The sequence below is a fragment of the Bombina bombina genome, chromosome 1 (genome assembly GCF_027579735.1).
Source record: "Bombina bombina isolate aBomBom1 chromosome 1, aBomBom1.pri, whole genome shotgun sequence".
NCBI lineage: Eukaryota > Metazoa > Chordata > Amphibia > Anura > Bombinatoridae > Bombina > Bombina bombina.
In genome coordinates this window covers 799,155,732-799,177,938 of record NC_069499.1, presented here as the reverse complement: position 1 = coordinate 799,177,938, position 22,207 = coordinate 799,155,732, and the positions used below count along the sequence as shown (strand labels likewise).

Genomic DNA, 22,207 nt, shown 5'->3' with positions numbered 1-22,207 from the left:
TCATCTGAAGAAATGTTAGATACACTTTGCACCACTTATACATTATAAATGGTATTTTTCAAATTATAGTGTGTAGCTGTGTGTCTGTACGTATGTATGCATTATTATATATATATATATATATATATATATATATATATATATATATATATACTGTTAGGGGGTGCAATACTTGCCTTGCCCTGGGTGCTGACAACCCACGCTACGCCACTGCCTACGGTGCTTGTATCATCTGGCAATTACTCAATTGCCTCATTACTAAAATAATACAAGCCCCCACTGGCTCTTTGAACAGCTGCAGTATTTAAAATGCTGGTACACTGAGAATATCTAGCTATGCTTCACATGCACATGCAGAGAAAAATGCTAACACTAAAACAGTGATCACTTTTACTAGAAGCATTTTTGCCTATATATGTATATTGTAAATATGTTACTATCAATGTATCAATGTGTATTTCAATTTTGACCGTAATGTCCCTTTTAGCTGATGTCCATAGTTACCAACTGTCCTGTTTTTCCTGGGACAGTCCTTTTTTGACTTCCTGTCCCTGCCTTTTTAGCTTGTCCCTTGTTAAATTCATTCTGTATATAGTTTATGAATATTGTGTGCAGTGCAGTACTCCCACCACAGAGGGTGCTGTTGCTTTAGTCTCATTGCTTACAGTTGCTTTTTTCTGCAGTTTTCTGTGGTCTTTTGTTACACTGAAGTTTAGCAGTGTGAGGTCAGATTTAGGAAAACCTTGATATGTGATATATAATACCAGGGAGTCTAGGAGACCAGTAGTGAGGAAACCAGGCAACTCAAAAGTGTTGCACAATTTGTAACATGTGATTTCCCTCATTTATATACTGAGGCTTTGCTTAGCAGGGGCTTTACACATCAGGCTCCTCATGTACTGGGACTGGAATTCACAGAACATACAAAAACATCCTGATTTACTGGGGCATTTCTGGGTTCTTCAACCTATTGCTACCATTCATTGCAGCAAAAAAGACAAAAACATGAAAAGTTGCCTCATAAAATGTCACCTGCTTGTGAAACTTTCAATAGTGTCTTAGCAAGTCCTCAACATATCTGCAGACATCCCAACTCTCCCTGAAGTTCAGGGAGTCTCCCTGATTGTAATAGTGGCTCCCTGATGCCAGCAAATGGAATGAAATCTCCCTGAAATTCCAAGTACCATGATCCAATGTGGCCCAAATCCGGAAAAGTGTTTCTTTAGTGAATGCCTTTAGATGCTGGGACATTATAGAACACACAAAAGCAGGCATCAGTAACCAAAAAGCCCCCACTGATTTTAATAAAACACAAATACTACCTTATTTACTGCACGTAATTAAACTTTGTATTCTAAAATATTTAAGCATTCAACAAGCATACGATCACTGGAAAATAGGTTTGTTGTATGTGGTTATGCAATAAAGCTACTTTTTTTTTAGTGTTACTATAGTGGGAAGCTACTTTAATGATAAGTCTCTATCTTATTTAGGGTTTTACGGTGTCTTTATAACTTGGGGGGGGGGGGGGGGGGCGGCACCGTTTCGGGTGAAGCCACCTCCCTGAAATGAGTTTTTGCAGGTTGAGATATCTGTATATATTGTTCTCAGCAGCCCTAAGACAGCAGTTAGCAGGTTAAACATAATTAAATATATTAATTTTAGGCATTTATATAAACTAGTGTTTTGTGGTTTCCTGCTATGCATATGATGAAGGTTTAATAATTTAACCCTTACTTGTTTTGGTACTTGCTGTAAATTATTCCTCCTAGGTCAGTGATGTGCTTGAGAGTAAGGAAGGTGATGAGGAGCTTGATTATTTAACAATGCATAAAGAAAATGCTCTAATGTGTTTTTGCAAGTTATAGGGCAATAAATACAAGTAATACTTTACTATTTCCAAACCACTTTTTTTTCAAAATTAGCGCTAGTTACATTGGGACACTGATATCTGTCAGAAATCCCTGAATATCCCTTGACATGTATATATATTTTTTAGAAGACATCCCAAAGTATTGATCTAGACCCATTTTGGTATATTTCATGCCACCATTTCACCGCCAAATGCGATCAAATAAAAAAAATTGTTCACTTTTTCACAATTTTTTTCACAAACTTTAGGTTTCTCACTGAAATTATTTACAAACAACTTATGCAATTATGGCATAAATGGTTGTAAATGCTTCTCTGGGATCCCCTTTGTTAATAAATAGCAGACATATATGACTTTGGCTTTGCTTTTTGGTAATTAGAAGGCTGCTAAATGCCACTGCGCACCACACGTGTATTATGCCCAGCAGTGAATGGGTTAATTAGGGAGCATGTAGGGAGCTTATAGGGTTAATTTTAGCTTTAGTGTAGTGTAGTAGACAATCCCAAGTATTGATCTAAGCCCATTTTGGTATATTTCATGCAACCATTTCACCGCCAAATGCGATCAAATTAAAAAAAAGTTACATTTTTCACAATTTTAGGTTTCTCACTGAAATTATTTACAAACAGCTTGTGCAATTATGGCACAAATGGTTGTAAATGCTTCTCTGGGATCCCCTTTCTTCAGAAATAGCAGACATGTATGGCTTTGGTGTTACTTTTTGGTAATTAGAAGGCCTCTAAATGCTGCTGCGCACCACACGTGTATTATGCCCAGCAGTGAAGGGGTTGATTAGGGAGCTTGTAGGGATTTTGTAGGGTTAATTTTAGCTTTAATGCAGTGTAGTAGACAACCCAAAGTATTGATCTAGGCCCATTTTGGTATATTTCATGCCACCATTTCACCGCCAAAAGTGATCAAATAAAAAAAATTGTTCACTTTTTCACAAACTTTTTCACAAACTTTAGGTTTCTCACTAAAATTATTTACAAACAGCTTGTGCAATTATGGCACAAATGGTTGTAAATGCTTCTCTGGGATCCCCTTTGTTCAGAAATAGCAGACATATATGGCTTTGGTGTTGCTTTTTGGTAATTAGAAGGCCGCTAAATGCTGCTATGCATCACTAGGGTTGCCACCCAGCCGGTATTTTACCGACACAGCCGGTATTTTATGTCAATGTAGAAAATAAAGAATAAATATTGAAAGAAAGCCCCTGTCAAAGTGAAACTTCTTCTGAGTGTGATGAATACTAGTTATAAACAAATGAGCATTTAAAATCAGACCTATAAGCTTTAGCTTTTGAGTTATTCTGTTTAATTATTTATGCAAATTTATCTTAATTAGCATGGCCGGTATTTTCTTTTAAGAAAGGTGGCAACCCTACGCATCACACGTATATTATGGATAGCAGTGAAGGGGTTAATTAGGTAGTTTGTAGGGAGCTTGCAGGGTTAATTTTAGCTTTAGTGTAGAGATCAGCCTCCCACCTGACACATCACACCCCCTGATCCCTCCCAAACAGCTCCCTTCCCTCCCCCACCCCACAATTATCCCCGCCATCTTAAGTACTGACAGAAAGTCTGCCAGTACTAAAATAAAAGGAATCTTTTTTATATTTTAATTTTTTAAGCATATTTACATATGCTGCTATGTAGGATCCACCCTTAGCCCCTAACCTCCCTGATCCCCCCAAAACAGCTCTCTAACCCTCCCCCTCTGCCTAATTGGGGGCCATCTTGGGTACTGGCAGACAGCTGCCAGTACCCAGTTTGCAAAAAAAAATGTTTTTATTATTTATTTTTAATTTTTTTCTGTAGTATAGCTTCCCCCACACAGACCAACACCCCACCAGTCAAATCGATCTTGTTAGATCAAAACTATTCCCCCCCATTTGCCCACTTCTAACAAACTTATTTCTGTAGTGTAGTGGTTCTCACCCGCTCCCTCCCCGTGCACGCGCCCACCCCCGCCTCCCTGTTCACGTGCGCGCATCCGTGCGCACCCCCCGGCCATCCCCGCCCACGATCCCACCCCTCCGTGTCACAAGGGCCATCGATGGCCGCCACCCGCCTCCCACACCGGTTCCAACCCACCAACGAACGTAACCGTAGATGTCCGGTGCAGAGAGGGCCACAGAGTAGCTCTCTCTGCATTGGATGGCTAAAAATGGTTATTGCAGGATGCCTCAATATCGAGGCATCACTGCAATAACTGGAAAGCAGCTGGAAGCGAGCAGGATCGCTTCCAGCTGCTTTCCACACCGAGGACGTACAGGGTACATACTCAGGCGTTAACTGCCTTTTTTTGAGGACGTACCCTGCACGTCCTCGGTCGTTAAGGGGTTAAGCACTCAGTATTGGGGGTTGATCTGAGTTGGCGGAGCTAGCAAACCATAACTGGATGTGGTTCTGCTGCAAAGTGTCCCTGGAAATGTTTTCTTAAAAGTTGGCAACTATGGATGCCTGTGCATGACCTCAGGTTATGCTGATACCAGTGCTTGTTATTTTATTGAAGTCACAAATGTAAGCACCCGGTAACCTTAATGGAAACCCAGTGACACCAGTACTTCTGTGTCTAAATACATTTTATTGCATCATAAACTTTACAATTAGACAGTGTTTATATGGCAGTAATAAAGGGAATTGGCCTCATATTATTAAATTCATCTCTCAGTGCACTTCTCTTATAGTTTGAAAAAAAAAAAAAATATTTGCTACTCTAACCATAATATCTGAACTATCAACTATTTCCTACCAGTTTCCTCTCAAATGTTTTTTTTTCTGAATGCCCTCTTGTTACGTTAGTATTAGCATCTTTTGAAAATTGATCTTCTTCTCTTCCCCTTTTGACCTGTATGCCCAAAATTATTATTTGCTCCATTATTTTGTTGTGGCTTCTGCTATTCCCTATAACATCGAGATTACAAGTGGAGACCATTCGATAGAATGTTGTTATCTTGTGCTCAATCTCGTGCATAGAATAACACACAATTCCAAGTGAAAGGTTAGATTTTTACGGCAAATCATCATATAGCAGGAGACACTTTTTTCATTGCACAATTTATTTTAGATGGATAGCACAAAGAGAACTATTAGTGTGCTCACTGCACTCATATTACAAGTGGTAGTTTAAGTGTTGTGCTTGAGCACAATCCAAAATACCGCCGTAAAATAAGAGGAATAGAAAGGTCAGAAATTAAATGTGCTTGAGTGCATGTTGATTTGAAATAAAATCATTTTTTCTATATATGCAAAAATGCTTCTAGTAATGGCTATGACGGTTTTTCAGTGGCATACGCACATATGCTGTAAGGGCTCATGCATCAGTATTCAAACACCTCACCTTCTCAGAGAGTCAGCAGTGGTTTATATGACACAAATTACATCTTCAGAATCAAGACACACAACTGCCAGCTCTCTGAGCAGGTGTGGTGATTAAATACTGGTGCACGAGCCCTCACAGGATATGTGCGTATGCCGCTGAAAAACAATAACAACTTTTACTAGAAACATTTTTGCTAATGGTATATTGCAAAAATGCTTCTATTTCACATTAAAATTCACCCATGCACATTTCTATTTTTACTTTTCTATCCCTTTAAGTGTTTTTGAGACCTGATGTTAAAGTTTATCAGTTGCTAGTTTGCATAAGAAAACACATGAACATGCTATAGAGGGGGTTTAAGTTCTATTCACACGTAATACTTATCAAACAAATGTTTCATAAGTTATGTTTCATACGTTTTGTGGCATAATAAATTGGATACGGTATATGTCAAGGGGCTGGACTAGGAGGGGGCTGAAGTTGTATACGTATATTCTCTGTGTGCGCGTGTATTTATATTTTCAGATAATTGTGTTGTCTGTGAGTGCTGGTGAGCACCGAGGGCTGTGAGTATTGCAGGGCATACCCAGTCCAGTTTGAGAGTGCAATCCATTTCCATGTTTTGTATGTGACTAGGGACGTTAAAAAGGTCCTGTGTCAGCTTTGTTTGTATCTCAGTGTTTTTGGTTGAAGGCATGCAATATGTGCCCGTAGTTTAGGGACCCAGGGAGGAAGAGATAAGTCCTGGGCCTATCACCATTTGGCCAAATGCTGTAACTAACTCTTCCATTTTGCTTTTCATCTAGCTGTATGCTTGCAAGAGAGTACCAGACTTTCTATATAATATATACTGTATATATATATATATAGTGCTGTGCAAAAGTCTTAGGCCACCATTAGATTTGTTGTATTAGCAAAGTTTTAATGACCATCTATATTTATTTTTTGGTCTCTTTATTTAGATACAAACAAAATACAAGAGATATTTATACAAAATATTACAAAAATAAATTCTGAACAAAATGGCTTCTTCAGGCAAAAGTCAGTATTTAGTGTGACCTCCCTTGGCACTAAGCACATCTTGAACCTTTTGGGGGAGACTGTCCTGAGGTTTTCTTAAGTAATTTTCTGGTATATTATACAAGGCTTCTTTCAGCACTTCCCGGAGTTCTTCTCTCTATTTAGGTTGTCTTTTATTTCATTTTGTCTTCAGGTGATCCCATACTGCCTCTTTTTAAATTTAGGTCTGGACTCTGTGGAGGCCTGTCCATGACTGTCAGTGTTTTATTAGCTATTTTTCTCTCCAAATATGATTTCACTGCATTAGCAGTGTGCTTGGGAGTGTTATCATGCAGAAAAATAAAACCATTCCCGATCAGGCACTTTCCAGAAGGAATGGCATGACTAATTAAAACCTGTCTGTACTTTTCAGCATTCATGATCCCATCAATTTGGACAATATCACCAACACCACTTGCAGAAATGCAGCCTCAAACCAGGACAGACCCGACACTATGTTTCACTGAAGGCCACAAGCACTCATTCTTCCATCTCTCTCAAACTCTTCTTCTCACATATTGTCGACAATGGGACCCAATTTTAAACTTGGATTTGTCACTCCATAATACTCTTTTTCACTGTTCTTCATTCCAATCTTTGTGAGCTTTAGTATATCTTAGCCTTTTCACCCTGTTCCCCTTCCAAAAAAGTGGTTTCTTGGCTACTACCCTTTCACAAAGACCATTCCTGATCATGCTTCTTCGGACTGTAGAAGGGTCAACTTGCCATCCTGATGAAGATGCCAGGTGCTAAGCCAGGTCATTGCTGGATTTCTTCTGGTCTCTCGACAAAGAAACTCTGAGAAACTTCTCATCAGATTTTGAAAGTTCTCTTGGCCTTCCAGTCCTTTTTTGCCCTTGACCTCTCCTGAGTCTTCAAATTTGTTTATAACAGCTTGAATACCACATCTTGAGTATCCACTTTGTTTGCTGATTTCTCTTTGAAAGTGGCATTGCTTATGCAAAAGTATGATTTTATGTCTTTCAAATTCTGTGATCTTTGGCATTTTGAATGGAATGATGTGATTGAAAGTTGGTCTTATTAGCAAGCTTCCAATGAATTAAACTCATACTACATGTGTATCCAATGCTCAAGAATGTCTTGCACAAACCTGGTGTAATAGACCTTTTATCACAGCAGTCATTTTGACATGAAATAGTAGGACAAATACAGGTGTTAGCAATGACATTAGGGTTCCGTTTCATTAAGATTAACAAGAACCATGATCCTTCTATTGCTCAAGTGTAAGGGGAGGTCACACTAAATACTTGCCACTTTAGCCTATAGAAGCTATTTTTCTGATTTTTTTCTGTTTTTTTAATATTGCATACAAATATCCTGTATTTTCTGGCTGTATTCTAATAAAGAGACTGATACATAATTATATATGGTCATTATACCATTACTAAAACAACAAATCTAATGGTGGCCTAAGACTCTTGCACTGTATTGTATATACTATATATATATACAGTATATATATATATATATATATATATATATATATATATATACATACAGTATATATATATATATATATATATATATATATATATATAGTGAAGATTGGATTAGCCGTATTAGTCCAGAAGATAAGATGCTCAAATACCAGAGTATTGCAGTATGCAGTGATACCCTTTTTATTGGACTAACATAATATTTCAAAGACAAACTTTTGAGAGTTTTCCTCCCTTCCTCAGGTCTGAAGCAATACTGTTCAATCTGATCAGACTGATCAGTATTTCTTCATACCTGAGGAAGGGAGGAAAAGCATTTCTTTTGCAATGCTGCATGTCAATCACCTCGAACAAGCGAGTGTCAGGATGATCGCTCTCATCATTTCTGAGGTAGCAGAGAGGCAAAAAAAGCAATTTCTGCTTCATAAATTTGTGTCTGCAGGTTCGCTCAAGCAACCCTGCTCCCCAAAGCCTCACAACCTGTGAATGCTACTTGATAAATTTTGCCCATTTTATTTATATGTGTTTAGAAAGTTGAAGTCTCTACCTACACCTCTACAGGAAGTAAACCTAATTAAAAATATATATATATATGTATATATTCCATTTGATAACTTTATCTTAGAGTTTATCTACAAAAATCAATACAAAAAATGTAGAAACAAAATGTTGACAAACTATAAACCAGGAATAGAAACTACCTTTGTGTAGAATAATGCAATAAAAACCATATATCTCTTAACTCAAATTATACTAATCAGCAGATAATTTTTATATATATATATATGAAAATCCAGTTAACATATAATTTCCCACTGTTGCTAATATACAACACATTCAGGTATTTATTTAAGTTAGATATAAATGTTTGTAAATCATTCCTTTCCCAAACTGCAGTTTACATATAGTTAATATACTACAGAACTGTTTGCACTTTAAGATGCATCTAGTGTTATAGGTAACATAGTAATATAACAAATGAGGTAAAATAACACAACTTCATTGAGGGCACATGGTGCTGATCTTGTATTTTTTATAAAGGCTGAGGCAGCGTTGTTTGTCTTTTTAAATGTTATTTACTTACTCTCTATATTTTTACAGGATAGTTTTTGCCCTGATTTATAAAGTTAAATTATTCTTTTACATTTAGGAAGTAAATAATAAAAATGACATTAGTTTTAGTGGAATGCCATGAAAACCTTGTACAGGTGGCCCTCGTTTTACAACGGTTTAATTTAAACCGTTTCAGAATAACAACCTTTTTTTCCAGTCATGTGACTGCTATTGAAAAGCATTGAGAAGCAGTGCATTTATTAAAATAGCCAGTAGGTGGAGCTGTCCGCTTGTGTTGCAGCAAAGCCAAGCAAGCTGAAATTAATCAGTTTAACCAGACCTGAGCTATCGAGCAGATTTCAAAGGAACAATATCTTCCTGTCTATAAATCAGTCCAGATTGGAATGCATAGAAAGAACTGTTTGCAGAAAAATGCAAGTGAAGTCTGTGTTGTGTGATTATTTTCTTAGGTTTATAATGATGTTTAGCATTTAAAGTCTTCATTTCAAAGCTTTAAAAATAATGTATTAGGTGTTACTTATGACAATTTTGAGAGGGGCCTGGAACCTATCTCCCTCACTCCCATTGACTTACATTATAAACTGGGTTTCAATTTACAACGGTTTCGATTTACAACCATTCCTTCTGGAACCTAACCCCGGCATAAATTGAGGGCTACCTGTATTTAGCTTGAGTGGTGTTTACATTTAAACATAGTTGCTTGAATTAGTTAAAGGGAAATGAAGGTCAAAATTAAACTTATATGTTTCAGACAAACGTAATTGTAAGAGAATTATCATCTTACTTCTGTTAACTTGCTTTATTCTCTTAGTATTCTTTGTTTAAAAAAAAGCATACCTAGGTAGGCTCAGGAGGAACAGTGAACTACTGGGAGCTAGCTGCCGAATGGTGGTTTCTCACATATGCCCTTTGTCACTAGACAAACTAAAGCATTTTCTTTTATGTCCGATCCATAGAATAAATCTGGAACATTATGTAAATACTAATACAAATATATATACACAGTTTATATGAACAGTTTTTACACAAACACAATTACACAGAAACAAAATGTAAGCAGGGAATGGTAAACTGAAACATTGTTACTAACTAATTCAATCTTAATAATAATTGCGTAATATGTTTGAACGCAATTTTTTTTTTACTAAAAATGTATTCATGATTTGTGAAATTAACAATTTCATATCATTTTGTGTTATCTTTTTAATAACATTTCTTAAAGGAATGTGATCATTTTTTTTCTCTACTATCTAAAATATAATGCTTCAAAATCTATTATAGTTATTTACATAACCCCTTAATGACCAGCGCTGTACCCTGTACAACGCTGCTGTCCTGGGCCTCTCTCTGCCTCAATCTCACTAATAGCGCAAGTTATTACTGTTTTTCTGCGGCATACTCACATATCCTGTGAGAGCCACAGTTCAGAAGCAATACAGAACACCTCCACCTCTCTGAGCAGGCATGGTGTTTAAATAACAGAATTTTTAGACTAGCACAAATAGCTCCGTCAGAATAAGAGAGAATGATTAACCGCTTCACACCTGTAGAAGGTTCCATGCCGTCCTAACAGCGCTGGGCTTTAACGCCATTAGGACGGCATGGAACGCCCTACCTTTTTTGATATCCTGCAGCCACCTCCATTTTGTCAATGGCAAATCAGACTTGGGGCTGGGCCTAGCATCGTAGGCAATCCCCCATGATTGATCACAGCATTGAAATCACGTGATCGCATGAACAATTACGTGATAGCATCGACAATTGTTTGATTTAATTTTTCAAGCAAGTGTTTATATCGTTCCGATGGTAAACACTTGACCCTGGCATGAAGGGGTTAATCACCAGTGTTTATAAAGGAAAATCCCTAAAATCCTGCCAGTCAAACAGTACTTAATTGACTACATTACCTGCCTATCGCATCCTTGTGACACATGCACTAAATCCAGCACCACCCTGTTTAACGCCAAATTACAAGTGTTGCGCTAACAGGTGGGCACGAGAGGTTTATCGTTCCAGTTTGCATGTGTCGGAAGTAATGCGTGTATTACACATTAAAGTAAACGTGATCACTTGAGCGCAATTGAAGTTAATGTGCGTCAGGTTAGTGCAACCTCAGAGCTCTGGTTAACTGTAACGCTCAAATAAAAAGATGCTCAAAAAACAACAAAATTATTCGTAAAAGTAGAGTTATACTCTGAAAAACACATCTAATAAAATAATTTTAAAAAATTGCACAAAAAAGTTATGAAGGCTCCAAGATATGAGATCTCAGGGGGAAAAAAACGCAGACAAAGGGCTTTAATATGGACATGTGTGTGTGTGTATATATATAAAAAATACACTATTTTATTGGGGAGAAGGTACATATATTACACATTATAATTTGTTACTCGGGTGCAGACCCTGTTACACACATGACTTTACTGCCAAAAACAGAGAGAAACAAAAAGAGGACACAGTAGTGCCCCCTCCAAAAAGTCAGGGATTTCAGCACTCCAAAAAAGTTTATATAATAATTTAGTCAATGACACATTAAGAAAAGTTTATGAATAATATAATTTATTAAGGTCAGGTGTTCACAGCTCTGGTGCGAATCAAACAACGGCTGGGTCCCCTAAGCGAAGACCACACACACAATGAGTATCAATAACATTTATTTTATGTGCAAATAAATGGATACATTTTTTCAATCAACAATGTGTAAACTGAATGAGTAGAAAAAGCTGGCCAGCTTACTAAAAGTTAACTCGATACAAGCAAAAACCTTTATAAAGCTAAAGTGGTTATTAAGCAACACCCCTACCAGCGGGTAGCCCTGTATGCCCACAGGGATATGCTACCATGGATAACAATGGGGATCCATGCAAAGTAACTCACCACACAGTAATAGATTAAATGGCAACACCTCTCTCCGAGGATAACCCAATAGAAATTGGAAATCTGTTATCTTGAGAAAAAATCACCTGAGGATCTATGCCAATTACTATAATATACTGTATTATGAAGCAATATAACAGGTGAATACATGATTAACAATTTACACACTAGGTACAATAAACAACTCCCCAACCAGAGGGTAGCACCAATATTTCAAAAAGGTAACTGCTACCATGGTAATTTATGGGGATCTATGTTTATGTAATACTAGGTGCGTAATCACAGCCATATTAAAAACCACATAGTTATAGCAAACAGGATAAATCTTATGCAATATACTGCTATATGATTTAAAAGACATTTCTGTTCCACTCCGGCATTATTCGAGCTGCAGTATGTAATGTTCATTACAACTCATTATCCCCAGAAGGTACATTCCATTTTAGAGTGTCTAGACTCGTAAGTCCATTAATACGTTACAGTAACTTGTTAGCATCGGGAATCCTCCTCCTTTAAGTTCCTTTTAAGGTAGTTTAATCCGGAGACATTGCCTGCTTCCTTCTGTGGCTATTAGGCTGTGTTTGCAGCGTGCATCGAGTAAACTCAGGACCCGGTTCTCAGCTGTGAGAATTGACGTCACACGCCAACGGCCGTTTCACCCCCCACGTGACCAAACGTCATTGGGGCTTCCTCAGGGCATATACCTTAGAGCTCTATATGTGTTCCTTTTAAACACGGCCCGTGATTTGGATTGGTGAAAATTTCTTTGGTGAAATTATAATGGCATACATTTCATCACTTTAAAGAAACAATAATTTTTGGAAATCAACAACATGTTAAACCAAATTACTTAATCCTATATTATAAAAGACAAGAGTTTGTCTGAAGCCGTCATGCGCAGTTCAGACAAACTCTTGCAGCTGATCGCACGCGCACCCACCCGACAGCAGCGCGAGGACCGGGCAGCACAGCTGATCGCGCGCGCAGGGGAGAACCGGGCAGCACAGCTGATCGCGCGCGCAGGGGAGAACCGGGCAGCACAGCTGATCGCGCGCGCAGGGGAGAACCGGGCAGCACAGCTGATCGCGCGCGCAGGGGAGAACCGGGCAGCACAGCTGATCGCGCGCGCAGGGGAGAACCGGGCAGCACAGCTGATCACGCGCGCAGGGGAGAACCAGGCAGCACAGCTGATCGCGCGCGCAGGGGAGAACCGGGGAGAGAGAGAGAGAGAGAGAGAGAGAGAGAGAGAGAGAGAGAGAGACAGTGCCTGCTTCCTTCTGTGGCTACTAGGCTGTGTTTGCAGCGTGCATCGAGTAAACTCAGGACCCGGTTCTCAGCTGTGAGAATTGACGTCACACGCCAACGGCCGTTTCACCCCCCACGTGACCAAACGTCATTGGGGCTTCCTCAGGGCATATACCTTAGAGCTCTATATGTGTTCCTTTTAAACACGGCCCGTGATTTGGATTGGTGAAAATTTCTTTGGTGAAATTATAATGGCATACATTTCATCACTTTAAAGAAACAATAATTTTTGGAAATCAACAACATGTTAAACCAAATTACTTAATCCTATATTATAAAAGACAAGAGTTTGTCTGAAGCCGTCATGCGCAGTTCAGACAAACTCTTGCAGCTGATCGCACGCGCACCCACCCGACAGCAGCGCGAGGACCGGGCAGCACAGCTGATCGCGCGCGCAGGGGAGAACCGGGCAGCACAGCTGATCGCGCGCGCAGGGGAGAACCGGGCAGCACAGAACCGGGGAGAGAGAGAGAGAGAGAGAGAGAGAGAGAGAATTAATTAAATATAACACAACACGGCCCGTGTGAACGGGCTTTAGGACTAGTAGTAGTATATTTTATCAATTTGGCTCGTTCTGTATTAAGGTAAAAATCATTTGCACATGTACATACATTCAAAAATTATTATCACTAAGGCAGTGTGCGCGAAACAAGCACTGAAAGGCAGAAAGGATTAGAGACTTGTAGTAAAATTGCAAAGAGGCTACATAACGTTATAAGTAGCCCACATATATGGCATATATAATGCTAAAGAATCAATTTCATAGAAAAGGGGCAAAATCTAATTTTTCATTTAATCTCTTTGGTGACAAGGTTTTTAACCTATATATCCATGCCACTTCTTTTATAAGTAGCAAATTATCGATATCCCCACCTCTGCCATATAATGAGCTTCTTTCAATGCCTATTACTTTCAGATCATCTACGGAGCAATTATGGCATAGTTTGAAGTGTAGAGCTTTGTTACTGTTTATGGTTCCCTCTTTTGCATTGGAGATGTCATTACGGTGTTCTGTTATTCTATCTTTCAATATTCTCTTAGTTTTACCTGTATAATAAAGTGGACATGGACAGTATAGAAGATATATTACATTATCAGATTTACAATTGATAAATTGTCTGATTTCATATATTTTGTCACCTGTACTAAACTGCCTAGTTTTTACAATGAACTTGCAAAAGACACAATTTTCACATTGAAAGCAACCTTGTAGCTTCTGTCGTTTTTCTAACCAATTTTGTGCTTTGGGGTTGCGTGTAAAGTCGCTCTTAACCAATTTGTCTTTTAAATTGGGATCTCTACGTGCAACCAGTGATGGAAAATCACCCACCACACTTTTAACATTCTCATCTGAGAGTAGAAATTGCCATTTGCTTTTTAATATCTTATGAACTTGATTCCAATGTCCATTGTACTCAGTAATAAATCTTACCCTGTTATCTGTTTTTTTCTCTTTTTTTCTCAAACAAAAGAGAGTCTCTATTAGTTTTGAGAGCCTGGTTCATAGCATATTTTACATTTCGTCTTGAGTAGCCTCTTGCTTTAAACCGATTAGCCATTTCTTGTGCATATGTCTTATACTTATTCTTACTGGAACAATTTCTTCGAAGTCTAAGAAATTGTCCAGTAGGATTGCCTTTAATAAGGGACGGTGGATGGTGGCTAGAAGCAAGTAGTAATGTATTGGTTGCAGTATTTTTTCTATAAATTTCTGTAGTAAGCTTGTTACCTTCTTTTTTAATTTTTATATCTAAAAAAGGTAACTCAGTTGTATTATATTCACATGTAAGGAAGATATTGAAGTTATTTTTATTCAAATTGGAAACAAATTCTTTTAAAAGGTCCACGGACCCTCTCCAAAGTATAAATATGTCGTCCACATATCGACGCCATATTAATACTGAAGAGGCTATCCATTCATTAAATTCTTCAAAAACAGTAAGGAGTTCCCATAAACCTAAGTGTAGACAGGCGTATGAAGGGGCGCAAGTTGCCCCCATCGCCGTACCCCTTATTTGTTTGTAAAAATTTATTATCAAATTTAAACACGTTATTTTCTAGAATGAACTTTAAAAGCTCAACTAGAAATTCAGTATGTTTGTCAAACTGACTACCTCTAGATTCAAGAAAATGTTGTGCAGCTGCAATTCCTAAGGAGTGTGGAATAGAGGAATAAAGAGCCTCTACATCTAATGATACTAATAAGGTTTCTTCATCTACTTCTATACCGTCTAACTGTCTTAATAGATCAGTAGTGTCTTGAACAAATGTGGGCAAGGACGATACAAATGGTTTTAAATAGCTATCCACATAATTACCAATATGCTCGGCAATACTGCCAATCCCCGAAATTATGGGGCGTCCGGGGGGATCTTCCATATTTTTATATGATTTTGGGATGTAGTAAAAAACTGGTATTTTAGGAAATTTTATATACAAGTAATCAAACTCTTTTTTACTTATAATACCATTTTTTCTTGCCTTGTTGAGTATATGTAGCAATTCACCTTGTATTTTAGCGATAGGATTTTCTTGAATAAGTTGATACTGTTCTTTATTATTAAGCTGTTTTTTTACTTCCAAAGCATAGTTCGATTCATTCATAATTACTAAATTTCCGCCTTTGTCAGCCTGCTTTATGATGATACCAAGGGTATTCATAAGTTCCTGTAAGGCTATTCTTTCTTGTCTAGATAAATTATAATCAATTATCTTATTGATTGGTAATCTATCAATTTCTTTTTCGACTTCTTTCACAAAAAGATTAACAGCTGATACTAGTGACAAAGGTGGCATATAATTTGATTTAGGTCTAAAGTTTAAAGTTGGAAGGGAAGTGTTTAGTATACTACTAATGGTAGTTTCAGGTGCTAATGCGGTATTCATAGAACACTCCTCAATTTCACCCTCACTAATAAGATTTTCAAGAATCATAAGTGTATCCCTATCGTCTTCAGTGATTTTAATCTGTTCTGACATACCTAGATTTTTTCCTCTATTCTTTGCCATGACTTGTGAAAGAACTACTTTTCTAGCGAACAGATGTAAATCCTTCACTACCGTGAACTTGTCTAAACTTCTTGCAGGGCAAAATGAAAGGCCTTTTTTAAGCAAACTAATGTGTGCTTGATTTAACGGAAATTTTGGCAAGTTCACTATTTGCAGTTCATCCTCAATATGAGGGGTATCTAGTATCCCCCTCGATAGTCCCTTCTCGTTCTCATCCTGGGTTCTGATGGTCCTCGTCCCCCTCTGGCTCTCCCCATATACAGGTTCCTTGTAGGACGTTGTATGCCTCTGTTCAAGCTCATAGCTTGATCTATTTGTGGATCTATTCCTTTGTCTCTTCCTACCTCCCCTTCTCCTTGCTTTTTTACAGTACTCCTTACTCCATTTTTTGACTCATTTTTTGTATAGTCTGTCTCTATGTCAGACCTATCAGTCCCTGAGTCGTACGAACCCCGACTCATAAAGTATGTGTACACTTGGTTATTTTTATAGTCTTCCTTGTCTCTAGCTAGCTTACGTCTTTTTCTTACTTTTATTTCCTGCTGTAATTTTGAAATTGTGTCTTTGGTCTCATCATTTAGTTTACCAAACTTTTGATCTGTTTCGAAATCATTTAATATTTTTAAGGTTTCATCAAGCTCAGTTTTAATTTTTTCAAGCTTGATTTTATTTTTGCTAACCATTTTCTGCATTAGACCCAAAGAACAATCTGTTAGACTTTGATGCCACTCCTCCATAAATTGATCTCCATCCTCATCATCCCTAAGATTTAACCCAGGATCTAGATGTAGGCGGAGCCCTCTTGGTATAATTTTTAATTGAATATAGTTCTCTAGGCTATATTTCTCCGCACCTAATTGAACTTGTTTAGATAGTAGGTTTCAATATTTTTTTAAAACACCATATATATTCATATTTACCTCTCCATCCATATTTAAGTTTTCATGCAAAGTCTCACCCAATTCTGCCTCCCACTGCTCATCAAGCACTACAAATGCCATAATGAAAAATGCGTTTATCCAATATACTCTTTTTGTTGCGCAGCCTCAACCGGGGACATATTTACAGACATATAGACATATATTTATTTATTGGAACCCTTTGTAGTCAAGTAGATGATAACATGTAAAAGCATATTTATGCAATATTCATATTTAATAAAGGTTTTAACTATGTGTTTATTCTAAATATTTCACATTCCAACGTTCTGCACATAGTAGATCATGTTCAATGTATTTAGAAATAGATATTCCTATATATCTGTACATATCTATACCTATATATGAATATTGGAATGTGAAATATTCATATTTTCCTGTTGGGTTAGCACATTTGAGACTATGCTATTGGGTTTGCGCGTGAGTATGGTGTTAGTTTTTTTTTCACTTCTCGTTTGACATTTATGGGGGAAAACTTTAATGCGCGTGAGATATTCTAAGTTCGGCTTTTTGCACGCAAAGGGTTAGCGGGCGAGCAACAATTTTTTACTTTCAACTTGTAATATGCACGCTTCCCGGGTGCACAAAATTCTACTCCACTTGTAATCTAGGCCTTAGTATTTTGTACACTTTTCTTTTCCACTGTTACCAGGGCCTCTAAATTGATTTTGCGGATGATTCACATAGTGTAATGTGTTAACACTAAACAAAAACACTGCTTTTACCTGTTTCACTCCACTTAAAGTTCCTCACAATGATGACTATGCTCAGATTAATATAAGTGCAGAGCTAACGAGCAGGCTCATGTTAAAAACCAAAGCTCATAGTGAAAGGGAAGGTCAATTTTCATGTGAAAGTGCCCGTTTTTTAAAAAAACTATTAAAAACAGGGGCACTTTCATTCATGAAAATTGACATAGCACCGTGTTTTAAAAATACTTACCTTGTTCTTCTGAAACTCCGGATCACCGTTCTGAAATGATGCCTCGCCTGCTTATTCCTGGTTTACTTACCCAGCAATGACGAAACCGGCTTCCTCCAATCACAGTGTTGCCTCAGGCAATGATTACCCCGGGGGGGAAGCCGTGATTGGAGGATGCCGGAATCGTCATTGCTAAAGTATGAAGAGGCTTGCGACGGGCTGGTGAAGCACTGGAGCGGCTTCAAGAAGAAAAGGTAAAATATATTTTTAAAAAACGGCTGAAATGTCAATTTTCTTCAATGAAAGTGACCTTGTTTTTAATAGTTTTTTTTTAAAACCGGTCACTTTCACATGAAAATTGACCATCACTTGAACTCACAATTAAATAGCTTTTACTAATATGTTATTTTATTGACTTAAACAGCATTACATAGCCCCTCCCATTACATCATGCAATTTCATGTTGTGCCCCTAACCCTACTCATATGTATAACTACACCTGTCTCCAGATAAACATTAATTTTATTTCCTTCTGACAGACCCACATAACTCATATCTACTACATATTTTATGTGTGTCTGTCTATCTATCCGTCTGTCTGTCTAATCTATCTATCTCTCTATATTTATATTCTATAAGTTACTGCTTACCATAGCCTCCTGGGATTTTACTCCATAGTAAAATCGTATAAGGTCTCTTTTTGATCCATATAAGAGCTATATATTACTTTTTTTTCCCTTTTCCTTGACCTGTCTCTATAATTGATTGCATTTTTTGAACTATGTATGTGTCAATCACAGATCAAATAATTAATTTATAACAATAATTGTGTAATAATTAAAGGGACACTGAACCCAATTTTTTTCTTTTGTGATTCAGATAAAACATGCAATTTTAAGCAACTTTCTAATTTACTCCTATTATCAATTTTTCTTTGTTCTCTTGCTATCTTTATTTGACAAAGAAAGCATCTAAGATTTTTTTTTGGTTCAGACTACGGACAGCACTTTTTTTTATTGGTGGATGAATTTATCCACCAATCAGCATGAACAACCCAGGTTGTTCACCAAAAATGGGCCGGCATCAAAACTAACATTCTTGCATTTCAAATAAAGATACCAAGAGGATGAAGAAAATTTGATAATAGGAGTAAATTAGAAAGTTGCTTAAAATGTCATGCTCTATCTAAATCACAAAAGAAACAATTTGGGTTCAGTGTCCCTTTAAATGGAGCAAACCCAGAAAAGTAATTTAAAAAATGCAAAAAGAGTGAACCCTTTATTAACAGGAGTGAAACAGCCTGAGCCAAAATGGCACGCACTGAAGAAAATATGTACATACAATGTAGCAAAGAATATACCAGGCTAAACACATATATAAAACACTTTTTTATTAAAGGGATATGTGATTCAGACAGAGAATACTATTTACTTTTACTATCAGATTTGCTTCGTTCCTATGGTGTTCTTTGTTGAACAGATACCTAGGTAGGTGTCTGGAGCACTATATGGCAGAAAATAGTGCTGCCATCTAGTTCTCTTGCAAATTGATAACATTCTTGCAAAACTGCTGCCATATAGTGTTCCAGACACCTGCATGCCCCTCAGCTTACCACAGGTGTGTCTTGAAGGCTACTATACTAACTACAATACTTGAATGTTTCAGTTAAAGTTAAGGTAAACTTTGATGAATGAAAGCCGTTTTTTTTTAAATACTATTAAAAACAGGGGCACTTTCATTCATCAAAGTTTACAAAGCAGCCGTTTTGATTAAAAACTTACCTTTGTTTTTTTCACAGCCAGAGCAGCTTCCCCCACCCCGGGGATCCTCTCTTCACACGTCATCAATGACTAATCCAGCTTCCTCCAATCACGGCATGGCCTCAGGCAATGACTACCTTGGGGGAAAAGCCGTGATTGGAGGAAGCCGGATTAGTCATTGCTGACGTGTGAAGAGAGGATTTCCAGGAGGGGGAAGCTGCTCTGGCTGTGAAAAGTAAAAAAGGTAAAGTTTTTAATCAAAACGGCTGCTTTATAAACTTTGATGAATGAAAGTGCCCCTGTTTTAATAGTATTTTTTTAAAAAGCGGGCTTTCATTCACCAAAGTTTACCTTCACTTTAAGTATTTTTGCTATAGTGCAACTTAAATATTTTAAGCGTGAAGGGAACTTCTGCTGAGCTGCAAAAAGGTGCAATGTTTAAATAGAATACACGGCGGAAGCTGACCAAAACTGCATGCAATAGGTGTGTACAATTAGTGTGTGGTCAGATCTGCACCTTCTACCCTCATAGTGTTATTGGAAAGATACAAGGTTCCTGGAGGGTACAAGAGTTTAAGCTTCCTGGGGAGCTTCTTAATGGTTCAGGCTGTTTGCACAGCACATTCACAGGTGCGCATCCATTTGTGAGTATCATACAATAGTGTGTGGGGCAAGGATCGTTCAGACATATTGCACTATTGGGAGCCCTCTTTTTTGTTTCACCTAAGCTTACGCCCCTGTTTTTCAACAAAAGATACCAAGAGAACAAATACAGTTTGATAATAGAAGCAAATTAGAAAGTAGTTTAAAATGGTATGCTCTATCTGAATCATGAAAGAACATTTTTGGGTTTCATGTCCCTCGATCACTCATATAAATTAACTAATTGAAAATATGGATGACACAAGGAAAAAACTGGGATCCCCTTATAAATCAGCCAAAGAGACACATTTACACACAAATTTTCCTCAAAGCAGATTAAGGGGCCGATTTATGAAAGTGCGAGTGGAACATTATACAATGTAGCATATCATGTCCGCCGCACATCGATAAATGCCAACAGCATACGCTGTTGGCATTCATTATTGCACAAGCAGTTCTTGTGAACTGCTTGTGCAATGCCGAATGCTGCCCCCTGCAGATTTGTGGCCAATCGGCTGCTAGCAGGGGGTGTCAATCAGGCCGATCGCATAAGATCAGGCGGATTGATGTCCGCAGCCTCAGAGCAGGCGGACAAGTTATGTCTGCTGTTTCCGGCGAGCCTGAAGGCTTACGCGGAAACAGGGGGATCAAGCTCCATTTGGACCTTGATAATTCGGCCCCTAAGCATAAGCTGCTGATGCCGTAAAAAATAAGGAAAATGTTCAGTCTTAGAAAACTTTAACTACTTAACGACCACGACCCTGTACATCAGTGGTCGTTTACAAACCTCCAAACATCCACCAGACATAGAGCAGGTATTGCTGATGTCGGCAAGACTGTCCTATATCATATCTGTATTACTCTGGTAGTGAAGCATGCAGTACTAGCGAAGCTGTGCTAGTTAAAACCTTAACAACCACGGACATACAGGGTTTGTCAGTCGTTAAGGGTCTAAATGGTTAATACCCAGGTAAATATGTTATCCCAAAGTGGCATTAGAAACGGAACAAGTTAACCCTTTTTTACACAGACATATGGCCTCCGTTAGTTAGAGAACACCAATAGTTGCTTAGACAGCTGCAGTGAATCTAGAACAAGAAGGATAGAGGGCGCCACATAGGGCAAATCAGGCAGAAAACCAGAGATTATCACTACAAGTGCAGGTGGAATCTTACGTGATGAAGAACACAAAACGTGCAAAACAGGCAGGCCGGAACCAAAGTGTCATCCGGCAGACACCCAGGCACAATTCAGGTTACAAATATCCTCGTCCCAACCCGGGAGAGTCCAGAAATATTCCTTGGTGCTTGAGTCTTAATTTAAATGCAAGTCCACCTACCGTAACTGTTATCATAGGTGTATTTACCGTTACTTCAGAAGTGTTATGGAGTCAAATAGTACAGCAGATTGCATGGATGTGAGGAGATTGTTTACAGGCAGTGAATATTTGACAGTCTCTGTAGGGAAAACTTTTGTTAGGGAGACCCCTAACTCCCAAGTCTCAACCACAACCAACCACTGGTGCGCAGACATGTCAAAGTCCTCCACAAATATTACCAGATCCTCCAAAGTGTTATACCAAAGCCTTGCAGGTATACAGTCCTCTTTGTGAGATGATGTAACGCTGCAAAAGACTAATGTGCATGACTGCAGCGCTAATTAAAATGTGTTGTATATTATATCCGTTTTTGAATGATATTTTCTTTGTCACATTATATCTATAATTTTCTTTTAAATGTGTGCAAGTTTTAGTTAGCCTTTTGGTCTCCTTTAATTAAAGGGTCCTCTCTATTTTTGTATTTTTTTGTTTAATAGTATTTTTAACTGACTATAAAAAGCAATACAATATAGTATAGTAAAAGGAAATAAAAGTGCAAATAAATGTTCTGATAAATTAGAGCCTTTTTTTATTTCACTATTATTTGTATATAGCTCTTAAATTTTAAATTGTTAAACACATAGTTA

The 22,207-nt window shown here is 37.8% G+C and overlaps 1 protein-coding gene across 1 annotated transcript in view; it reads right to left on the bottom strand.

The window, feature by feature from the left end:
• LOC128661075 (uncharacterized) overlaps positions 1-15,981 on the bottom strand; it is a 112,004-nt gene extending 96,023 nt beyond the window's left edge. Inside the window, exons 1-2 of the mRNA XM_053715240.1 lie at positions 15,087-15,981; positions 14,205-14,322 (exon numbers count right to left, since the gene is read on the bottom strand). Of these exons, the coding sequence (XP_053571215.1) occupies positions 14,205-14,322; positions 15,087-15,981 (1,013 nt within the window). The remainder of the gene's footprint in view (positions 1-14,204; positions 14,323-15,086) is intronic.
• Positions 15,982-22,207: the final 6,226 nt, after the last annotated feature.